The 12,038-nt window shown below is 43.5% G+C and overlaps 1 protein-coding gene across 1 annotated transcript in view; it reads left to right on the top strand.

Annotated features, from left to right (window-relative positions):
- The window catches only part of zgc:77752 (uncharacterized protein LOC393862 homolog), a 46,466-nt gene that overhangs the window by 27,901 nt on the left and 6,527 nt on the right, over positions 1–12,038 (top strand). Inside the window, exons 8-9 of the mRNA XM_068059660.1 lie at positions 8,403–8,504; positions 9,493–9,573. Coding sequence (XP_067915761.1) covers positions 8,403–8,504; positions 9,493–9,573 — 183 coding nt within the window. The remainder of the gene's footprint in view (positions 1–8,402; positions 8,505–9,492; positions 9,574–12,038) is intronic.

Raw genomic sequence — 12,038 nt, 5'->3', positions numbered from 1 at the left:
TTCTGAATTCCCTATTGGATTTATTAGTGACTATCTTATATTTGTGGCCTCTAGTTTGGCCTCCCCACAAGCAGAAACATTTTCTCTGCTTGTACCCTATCAAACCCCTTCATAATTGTCAAGAACTCTTGTTAGGTCACTGCTCAGACTTCTCTTTTCTAGAGAAAAGAGTGAGTGGTCTCCCTTGGGAAAGATTACTCATAAAACTCTAAGCTGTGAGATTCATGGTGAATCTTGAAAAAGGACAGGAAAGTGTCTGACAGGTGGGAATTATAGGTATGTATTGGAGGATCAATGTTGGCGTTGGGGGTGGGGGGAAAAGGGTCTTGAATAGTGGTAATTGGGGTGTCCCAGGGATTGGTGTTAGGGACTCTACTCTTTGTAATTTATATAAACCACTGGGATTCCAAAATCTCAATTCAAATTGGCCAAATTTACAGAGGCAATGGATTCTGAACAGGGAGCCTGGAAAATATCAGGTGGATTTAGTGAAAAGAATTTTATTTCATAAATTGCTAATCTTAATGACTGCAATTTTTAGGATTAAAAATGTCCTGCCCCTTGGTTTTAAATGCTGTGGTTCAAAAAAGTTAAAATAGTTAAGTGGGTAAAACAATGGGTGATGGCATATAATGTAGAGAAGTGTAAAATAGGAAGGAAAAATGGGTGACACTCATACTTCATGAATGGAGTGTAAGCTGAGGATGAAGATGAAAGAGACACAGAAAACCTAGTAACTTGACACTAAGCACCAAAATCAATAAATCCAATAGGATAGTGAGCAAAAACAGGAGAATACAGTTCAGAGGACGTTACATAGAATGTTCAGCACAGAAACAGACCATTTGGCACAACAGGTCTGTGACGGTGTTTATGTTCCACCTATTTGATCTAACCCAGTCAGCATATCCTTCTATTCCTTTCTACCTCACAAGTTTATCTAGCGTAAATGCATTTATGTTATTCACCTGAACTACTCCACATCCTAACCACTCCTTGGGTAAAGATGTTTCTCCTAAATTCCCGAATGGATTTATTGGTGACTATATTTATGACCCCTAGTCCTGGTTTTACCCACAAGTGCAAAATAGTTGTGATTGAAGTGTGCACTGTTTGTGAAAGGTGCTATATAAATTCAAACTCTTTTTTACTTATCAACTTGCGTTGCTACTTTCAGTGATTTAATTACCTGTATTCCTAGGTCTGTTTGGTCCTGTACCCCATTTAGTTTCTTTAACCTGTTAGTGTAACATTCGTTTTTCTGCTATTTTAGTAAAGGCACTATATTTTAACATCTGCATTCACAAAGCAGACAGGAATGTGACATGAGTGCTGAGAACTCCTAGTGTTAGATATCTCCGTAAACACCTGTGTTGGCCTCTTTTTGTGGGTAGCACCCTCTAGTGACCACTCAAATAATCACAATAAACCAGCTGCAAACTGCAGAAATGTTTGATGTTTAGATGATTAGCTGACATCAATTCGGGCATTTTATATCATGCCAAGAGTTCTCGAAGGGGCAGATAAAGTGGGACAGGGTGGGGTGTGGTAGTCTGTGCTTAACCAACACCCCCAAATTCCACATCCAGGGCTGAATTTTATGGGCCCCTCTGAGGTGGGGCCAAAGGTGGGGGACACAGAGAATCATAACAAATGGGTCCTCCCAATTGTCAAGCGATCATCCTGGGGGCAAGTTAGGAAAATGACGGCCTTCCCGTCCAGTGGTCAATTGAGGCCCTTAAGTGGCTTATTAACAGCCAATTAAGGGTCTCTTCCCACTGCGGCTGGGATCTTACCAGTGGCTGGGGGGTGGCCTCTGCCACGTGGGGAGGTCGCCTTGTAACACGAGGCAACCTCCCTGCAGGTTTAGGGGTGGTGGTGGGGGGGTCCCTCCTCCCTGGGCAATCTGTGGCCCATGGAGGACCCCTAACACTACCACTTTAACCCCCAGGAACCCCCTCCCCCTGGACTGCACGATCACCCCCTTGCTCTCCAACTCCCCGTCGCCGGGGTCTTCCGGACTGGCTCTGGCGACCCTGCCTAACCTAGCCCTGGTCCCGGGTTCCAGTGCTGGGGCTGGGTCCAAGGCCTCTGCAGTACCAGCAGTGGCCACCACTCCTGGTGGCGCTGCTGATACTGCTGAGCTGCCGGCCCTCTGATTGGCCGGCAGCTCATGGAGGCGAGATTCCCCGTCCCTTTAAAGGGATGGGGATCCCAGCTCCTGAATCTTCGATAGAAAAAGGCCAGAGTATCACTTCAGGGGTGGGGGGGTGCCGGAAAAGGCAGAGGTGGGACTCCCCCCGCCTTTTCGGCCCGGTGCCGGGAGCCCCGCCTCCTACTCAAAATCCAGCCCCCTGCTTCACTCTGTATACTCCCCGAGTGAGTCCACTCCTCAGCTGTCAGAAAGAAAGACTTGCATTGATATAGCACCTTTCACAACCTCAAGACTTTCCAAAGTGCTTTTCAACCAGTGAAGTACTTTTGAATGTAGTCCCTGTTGTAATTTAGCACTTTTGCATCTGCGTCAGAAGGTCATGAGTTCAAGTTCAACTCCAGAGACTTGAGCGCATAATCTCGTTGATGATGAGTGCAGTACTGAGGGAGAGCTGCACTATCAGAGGTGCTACCTTTGAGATGAGACATTAAACTAAGGCCCTGACTGCCCTCTCAGGTTGATGTAAAAAGTCCCATGATGATATTTTGAAGAAGAGCTGGAGAGTTCTCCCTGGAGTCCTGGCCAATCTGTATCCCTCAGTTAACACCTAAAAATATATTGTCTGGTCATTTATTTCATTGTTATTTTGGGAGTTGCTGTGCATAAATTGGCTGCTGCATTTCCTACATTATTGCAATGACTATACTTTAAAAGTACTTAATTGGCTATGAAGCGCTTTGGAACGTCCCAAAGTAAATGCTGGCCTTGCCAGCAATGCCACATCCCTAGAATGAATTTAAAAAACTGTGGTCTGCACCAACTACCTGTGTGTTGCCTTTTTCTTTCTGTCACTCTCTGTCTCCCTCGCACATTTTCTCTTTCTGGATGTTGGTCTGTTGGAGAATTTTTCTGAGCTTTGCTAATTATTACTTAACTTTGTAGAAGCAGAAAAACAGGACACAGCTTGTAGCTACTCTAACCACAACCAACGGTCATAAATTGTAGACAGAGCAGCTAACCACAATCAGACATTACGGCCAGATATGGTGTCTGGAGTGGGCATTGAATTAAGGAACTAGCTTGTTATTGTTGAAACTGATGTTTTGCTGACCTCGGACTCTGCATGGTGCACAGTCACGTAGGCGGTGTTGTGATCATCTTGTGGGTGTTTATCTAATTGTGAAATTGTTAGCTCTGCCTCTGTTATACTATATAAATCCACGGCGATCTGTAGCTCTGGGGGAGTAGCACTGGACCGCCTTTAGGTAAGGTGTGCTTCCCCATGATATCATGCAATAAAGTGTTTGATTCTCAACGTCTGAGTCCGGAGAATTTGTTCAACAATTGGGCACAATCTGGATTTTCTACAACATGGTCTTTCTATCTCCGTCTGTCTCATTCTCTCTGTTGCTCTGACTCTTGTTACAATCTCAGTAAAGACCAGTAATACTTTTAAAAAGAAATCTGAACTCCCAGTTATTAACTGAAAGAATTATGCCACAAGATTTCATGTTTTAAACAAAAACCTTTACTGTACAAGAGTTAAACAAAGCAAGTTCTACTAACAACACTATATTTTGTAATCAATTGTACTTTAAACCCAAAATCTCAATAGAACACTCCTCTTTTGACATTTACTTCCACCCAAGAGTTCCCCTATACTTTACAGGATCTTGAAGGTTCCTTAATTTCTCCTGGGACCAATCTAAAGCAAAACAACAGCTCTCAGGAATTCACTTCAATTCTCCTGGGTGTTACAGCTATTCTCTGAGGTATGAGATCTCTTGGGGTTCCTCCCCTAGCATCCAGCAAGGCAAACCCTTCAACTCTCCTTCACCACCTCATGATTATGGGCTTCCCAGATCAAGCATGGGATCATTGGCACTCTTGCCTAGTGACTTCAAATGAGAAAGCACCCTTGATTCCTGCTAGAGGCCTGCTACCCGACCCGAACCCGACGGGACCCGACGACATGTGTCGGGTTCGGGTCGGGTCGGGCCCATCTTCTGGGGCCGACTTTCAGGCTGGGGTTGGGTCGGGCCGAGTCCAGGTTGAGCCGGGTCGGGTCGGGCTGGACACACACGGTAAGTGCTTTGCCGGTAAGTATTGAAATTAAAAAAAACTTACCTGAGCTGGGAGTCCGGGACGAAACTGAGTCTGCACAGTGCACAATGACATCACTATGACATCATCGTGCATGTGCCGCAGCTCAGTGGAGCTTCCCAGTGGGAAGGTAAGTAAAGTGATGGTCAGGTCGGGCTCGGGTTGGGTCGAGTAGTGGCGGTTTTGGCTCGGGTCGGGCTCGGGGCAAAATCGGAGGAACTCGAGCCAGGTCAGGCTCAGGCCCACTGTGGTTCGGTCGGGTTCGGGTTGGGTTCTTTTTCCTAACCTAAAGCAGGCCTCTGGTTCCTGCTAGCCCTTTGCCATTGGGTCCAGCTGCTTCCAAACACCAACTGTTGGCAGCTCTCTCTCTTTGCTTCACCACAGCTACTTCCAAAACACCAACTGTCTTTCTGTGAGCAATCACAGAGATAAAACACCAGACCAAAAGGCATCTCTCTGTGCTTAATTATCTCCATAGCAACGTGGTACACCTGCTGTTTTATGGCTCTCACCCCTCTATCTCTGCCCCTGTAAGTACACATGGAAAGACCTTTGAAGTGTAAATACCTTGGGTGGTCTTGCAATTTCTGAATTCCAGAGTTTCAATTATCTGACATTCAAATAGAAATTCATATGTATGACCTGATAGCCATTACAGAGATGTGACTATAAGGAAACAAAAGCTGGGCCCTTAGTATCCAAGGGTACGTGACATTCAGGAAGGACAGGAAGTTGGGAAAAGGTGGTGGGGTAGCTCTGGTAATTAAAGAGAGCATTAGTACTGTAGTGAGAGATGACCTTAGTTCTAAAGATCAAGATGTAGAATCAGTTTGGGTGGAAGTAAGAAACAGCAAGGGACAGAAAATATTGGTGGGAGTTGTTTATAAGCCACCAAACAGCTGTGGTAATGTAAATCACAGTATAAATCAGGAAATTAGAGGTGCATGTAACAAGGGTAATACAGTAATCATGGGGGATTTCAATCTACATTTAGACTTGGGTAAACCTAATTAGTACTAATGTTGTGGCGAACAAATTCTTGGAATGCATGAGAGATGGTTTTCTAGACCAGTACATTGAGGAACCAACTAGGGAACAGGCTATTTTAGATCTAGTATTGTACAATGAAGAAAGGCTAATTAATAATCTTCTTGTAATGGAGCCTTTAGGACATAGTGACCATAATATGATAGAATTTTACATTAAGTTTGAAAGTGATGTATTCAATCAAAAACTAGGGTCTTAAGTCTAAGCAAAGGAAACTATGAAGGTATGAGGGGCAAATTGGCTCTGGTGGATCGGGAAACTAGATTAAAAGGTATGATGTAGACATACAATGGCAACATTTAAAGAACTAATACGTAGTTTACAACAAAAATACATTCCTTTAATGCACAAAAACCCAGCAAGGAACGTGTTCCAACCGTGGCAAATGAAAGAAATCAAGGATTGTATTATATCAAAGAAACAGACATATAAAATTGCCAAAAAAGGGAAAGCATGAAGATTGGGAGCATTTTAGAACTCTGCAAAGGAGGACCAAGAAAAAGATTAAGAAAGGGAAAATAGAATATGAGAGCAAACTAGTGAGAAACATAAAAACAGACTGTAAAAGCTTCTATAGGTATGTAAAAAGGAAAAGATTAGCAAAAACAAATGTGGGTCCATTACAAGCAGAGTCAGGAGAATTTATAATGGGGAATAAGGAAATGGCAGAGAAACTAAACAAATACTTTCTGTCTGTCTTCACGGAGGAAAATACTAAAAACCTCCCAGAAATAATGGAGAATCAAGGCACTAATGTAAATGAGGAACTGCAAGATATTAATATTTGTGAAAAAAAAGTACTAGAGAAATTAATGGGACTTAAAGTAGATAAATCCCCTGGACCTGATGATCTACATCCTAGAGTGTTGAAAGAGGTGGCTGTAGAGATAGTAGATGCATTGGAGGTCATCTTTCAAAATTCTAGATTCTGGAATGGTTCCTGCAGATTGAAAGGTGGCAATTGTAACCCCACTATTTAAGAAAGGAGGGAGAGAGAAAATGGGGAACTACAGACTTGTTAGTCTAACATTAGACGTAGGGAAAATGCTAGAATCTATAATAAAGGATGTGATAACAGGACACTTAGAAAACAATGGTGGGATTGGGCAGAGTCAACATGGGTTTATGAAAGGGAAATCCTGTTTTTTGAGGATGTAACTAGCAAAATAGATAAGGCGGAACTGGTGGATGTGGTATATTTAGATTTTCAGAAAGCTTTTGATAAGGTCCCACACGGAGGTTAGTAAACAAAATTAGAGCACATGAGATTTGGGGCATACTGGCATGGACTGAGAACTGGTTAACGGACAGAAAACAGAGAGTAGGAATAAATGGGTCATTTTCAGGTTGGCAGGCTGTGACTAGTGGGGTACTGCAAGGATTAATGATTGTGCCCCAGCTATTCACAATATATATCAATGATTTGGATGTAGGGATTAAATGTAATATTTCCAAGTTTGTAGATGACACAAGACTTGGTGGAAATGTGAGTTGTGAGGAGGATGCCAAGATGCTTCAAGGGGATTTGGAGAGGCTAAGTGGCTGGGCAAAAATTTGGCAGATGGAATGCAATGTGGGGAAATGTGAGATTATCCACTCTGGTAGGAAAAACAGAAATACAGAGTATTTCTAAAATGGTGAGATGCTGGGAAGTGTTGAACAAATGGAATTGGGTGTCTTGTTCATGAGTCACTGAAAGCTAGCAAGCAGGTATAGCAAGCAATTAAGAAGGCAAATGGTATGTTGGGCCTTTATTACAAGAGGATTTGAGTATAGGAGTAAGGATGTCTTACTGCACCTGAAGTATTGTGTGATGTTTTGGTCTCCTTACCTAAGGAATGATATACTTGCCATCGAGGGGGTTCAACGAAGGTTCGCCAAACTAATTCCTGGGATGGAGGGATTGTCTTATGAGCAAAGATTAAATAGACAGAGCCTTTATTCTCTGGAATTTAGAAGAATGAGAGGTGATCTCATTCAGACATGCAAAACTCTTATCAGGCTCAACAAGGTAGATACAGGAGATGTTTCCCCTGGCCGGGGAGTCCAGAATAAGGGGCAGACCACTTAGGACTGAGATGAGGAGGAATTTCTTCACTCAGAGGGTGTTGAATCTTTGGAATTCTGTGCCCCAGAGGGATGTGGAGGCTCAGTCATTGAGTATGTTCAAGACTGAGATCGATATGGGGATAATGCAGGAAAATGGTGTTGAAGTAGAAGATCAGCCATGATCTCATTGAATGAAGTGGGCTCGAAGGGCTGAATGGCCTACTCCTGCTCCTATTTCTTATGTTACAAATGTAATTTCCCCAAAACTAAAAGTGACCTTTAAAAATATTAATATAAACCATGAAATTAGATGATCGTAATACTCTTTATCCATCTCCCTCTGTTTCTCTGTCTCTTACTGTCTCTGTGACTCTCTCACTATTTTTCTCTCGCTTGGTCTATTGCTCCTTCTTTCTATGTGTCTCTCTCCAGATGTCTCTCTCTCCACCTCTATGCCTGTCTTCCTGTCTCTCACTCTATCTGTCTCTCTATTTCTGTATCTCTTTCTCTGTCTTTCTCTCACTCTGTTTGCCTTTCTATCTCTCTGTCTGTCTCTTTCTTTCTGTCTCTCTGTGTCTCTATCTCTTTCTATGTCTCTGTCTCTAGCTATCGCTCTTTCTCTCCCTCTGTCGGTCTCTCTTGCTCTCTCTCTCTTTCTCTGTCTCTCTTTGTTTATCGCTATCTCTGTCTGTCTTTATCTCTCTCTATGTTTATCTCTGTCTTTCTACCTCTGTGTCTGTCTCTCTCCATGCTCTGACTCTTTACCCAGCTCTCTGTTTTCTTCTCTCTCACTGTTTCTCCCACTCTCTCTGACTCTCACTGTCTCTCTCTCTCTGTCTCTTTCTGTCTCTTCCTCTTTCTATGTGTCTCTTCTTGATTTCTGTCCCTGCATCTTTCTGTCTCTATCTCTTTCTGTGTGACTCTCTCTTTTTCTCCTATCTCTATGTCTCTCCCTGTCTGTCTGTCTCTATCCCCCTGCAGCAGCCCATCCTACATGGATTGATATTGTAATTTTAATGGTTCTCTGTTCTTTCTGCTTCTCCCAAAGGTGGAGCTAAATGAGAACGAGGGGGCCTGGGGCCGCCTAGCTGCAGAGAAAGATTCCAGGATTCTCAGCACGCTGATGTGGAACTGGCTGGAGCACCTCAAGGTCGATCATTCTGTCTGAACAGGACACAAACCATAAACCCAACTAGATTGAGGCACTGAACCATGGGGCTATATTACATTGGTTCCCAGTTACAGGCTCCCTCAACCAATGGCAAAATCCTCATGCATTTGTCCTCAATTTTAAGATTGACGTTCTAGAAGGAATTCCCAATGTTTTTTATACTTTCTCTGGATGTGCGCATTGTGGGCAAGGCTGGCATTTATTGCCCACCCACTTGTCCTGAGAAGGTGGTGGTGGGCCTTCTTCTTGAACCACTAGTAGCAGTTTTATACAAGTGGCTTGCTAGGCCATTTCAGAGGGCAGTTAAGAGTCAACCATGTTGGTGTGTGTCTGGACTCACATGTAAGCCCAGATTAGGTAAGGACGGTAGGTTTCCTTTCCTAAAGGACATTAGTGAACCTGTTGCTTTCTTATGTCAATCCAACAGCTTCCTGGTCATGTTTACTGATCCCAGCTTTTTATTTCCTGATTTTTGAAACTGAATTGGAATTCTCAAACTCCCATGGTGGAATTTGAACTCAGGTTTTCTGGATTATTAGTGCAGGCCTCTGGGTTACTAGTCTAGTAATATAAACACTACCCCACCATATCCTGCCATGGGTCTGTGTCTGTGAATCCTTCCCTGCTGTGGTCATTTTATAGCTTCCCTTGGAGAACAGTGATGGAAGTAGCTCTGATTGGCTTCAGTGCCTCTGGTTCTGCAGAGGAGAAATCTGCCTGGGTCGTGTGTCCTGATCACTCTTTGGGAACTCCTGCCAGGAGTGTGGACAGAATCAGGTCCACACATGGAGACTGGCCATCCTGGTGAACTAGCATAGAGCTCGGGGATATACCCCTGGCAGCAGTCTACCTCTTCTGGAGAGAGGGGAGAAAATTTGAGATCCAGGGAATGGGAGAGAGAGAAATAACAGGGTGTATTATATCTCAGGGTCAGCTGGTGATTGACCCTCTTTATTCTCCTCTACAGGAGCCAGTGCTGAGATCGGAGGATGTAGTGACACTCCTGTCTAAGCCCACAGCCAAAGGGAATCTGTGGGATCTGGAAAAAGTGAGTGCTCCTTTAAATAGGATTCATGTACATCCTGACATCATTCTGTGCTCATATTAACACACTGGAAGTTGCCTGAGGATAGTGAAAGCTCAACCATGGCATAAAATGAGGTCATCCAGTCCCATAGTGTCTGTGTATATGTATTATTGTGTGTGTGTATGTTCATGTGTATATGTGTGTTAGCATGTGCATATGAGTTAGTGTGTGTCTCTTAGCGTGTATATGTATTTTAGTCTGTGTGTGCCAGTGTATTTTTGTGTATGTGTGTGTTTGTGTATGTGTATGTGTTAGTGTGTATGTTAGTGTGTATATATGTTTGTGTGTATGTGTTAGGGTATGTGTGTTACTGTGTGTGTGTGTGTGTTAGTGTGTGTATTTGTGTATGTGTTTGTGTGTGTGTATGTGTTAGTATGTATGTTAGTGTGTGTCAGTTTGTGTGTGTGTGTGTTTGTGTGTGTGTTAGTGTGGCTGTGTGTATGTGTTAGTATGTATGTCAGTGTTTGTGTTAGTGGGTGTGCATAAATGTGTGTACTTAAAATGCATAGGTGGGTACATCGTGAAGCCAGGGGCAGTGGGGCCCATGTTGGGTGCCGCCCACCAGAAAAGGCTGAATGGGGGCTGCATAAGTAGCAAACAGTAGGGGTGGTGATTGAAGTCCATCTACTAAACAGAGTCTATGTCCTCACAGTCTCCTGGGGTTTTACATCCAGACACTGGTATCCCCGCCCCTCAACCTATACCCCCGCCCACCGGCCATGGAGCATGCATTGGGATTGGAGGCTAAAGGCTGGTCGATATATCTTGGTTTATCAGCTTCCAGTCTGACTCTGCACCCCTGTAGGCTGAGGCCTGGGGATTCCCATGTTTGGGAGACCTTGCCCTTGATTCCACCACCCCTCTGATGGGTGTGCCCTGGTATGGGGGCGACAGAGGTTGCATCCCTCATAAGGCCACATGGGAACTCTTGGATACAGTGGAAGACCTGCAGGAATTCTGAGGAATTTCAGCCTCCATGTGGTTCGGGCCCTTTGTGATTTCATAGTCGTAGAAGAACAGAATGAGGCCATTTGGCCCATCAAGTCCAAGCTGGCTCTCTGTAGAACAATCCAGTCAGTCCCATTCCCCTTCTCTATCCCCGTAGCCTTGCAAGTTTACTTACCTTGTGCCCATCCAATTTCTTTTTGAAATCATTCATAATCTCCATTTCCACCACCCTCATAGGCAGTGAGTTCCAAGTCATTACCAATCACTGTGTAAAAAAGTTCTTCCTCACATCGCCCCTGCATCTCTTGCCCAAAATCTTAAATCTATGTCCTCTAGTCCTTGTACCATCATCTAACGGGAACAGCTTTTCTTTGTCTACCTTATCCAAACCTGTCATAATCTTGTACACCTCAAATCTCCCCTTGATCTCTTTTGCTTCAAGGAGAACAGCCCCAGTTTCTCCAACCTAACCTTGTAGCTAAACTCCCTCATCCCTGGAATTGTTCTGGTAAATCTTCTCTGCACCCTCTCAAAGACTCTCATATCCTTCCTAAAGTGTAGTGACCAGAACTGAGTACTCTAGTTGTGGCCTAACCAGAGCTTTATACAGCTTCAACATAACTTCCCTGCTTTTGTACTCAATACCTCTGTTTATGAAGTCCAAGATCTCATATGCTTTGCTAACTAATGTCTCAATATGTCCTGCCACCTTCAAAGCTCTATGCACATGAGCCCCCAGGTCCCTCTGTCCAATTATGTTGCTTCTCCGTATCGCTTCTGCCAAAATGCATCATCTCACACTTCTCTGTATTAAATTCCATCTGCCACTTGTCTGCCCATTCTGCTAGTCTATTTATTCCAGTTGATTGGTATCATTTTCACTGTCTTGCCACACCTCCAAGTTTGGTATCATTACCAAATTTTGAAATTTTACTTTGTATTACAATATCCAAACCATTTATATATATCAATAAAGCAGTGGTCCTAGCACTGAACCTTAGGGAAAACCACTGTTTACCATCCTCCAGTCTGAAAAACAACTATTTACCATGACTCGCTGTTTTCTATCCTTAAGCTAACTTTTTATCCAAGCTGACACTGACCCTCCTATTCCATGAGCCTCAATTTTGTTAACCAGCCTTTTTGTATGGTACTTTGTCAAACACTTTCTTAAAACCAATATAGATAACATCCATTGCTTTCCCTTCATCAATCTTCTCTGTTACTTCAGAAAAAAAATTAGATTAGTCAAGCATGATCTGCCTTTTATAAAATGGTGCTGGCTCTCAAACTCAAACCTCTCCAAGTGCCTGGTGATTTTTTCCCCTGATTATTGTTTCTAAAACCTTACCCACCTTTGATGTTAAACTGACCAGCCTGTAGTTACTAGGACTGTCCTTACACCTTTTCTTAAATAAGAATGTCACATTTGCCACTCTCATAGGAACATAGGAAGATAGGAACAGGAGTAGGCCATT

This window comes from Heterodontus francisci, chromosome 27 (assembly GCF_036365525.1).
Source record: "Heterodontus francisci isolate sHetFra1 chromosome 27, sHetFra1.hap1, whole genome shotgun sequence".
In the NCBI taxonomy this organism is placed as follows: Eukaryota; Metazoa; Chordata; class Chondrichthyes; order Heterodontiformes; family Heterodontidae; genus Heterodontus; species Heterodontus francisci.
The sequence above is the reverse complement of the archived record's forward strand: the minus strand, read 5'-3'. Positions and strand labels throughout refer to the sequence as shown.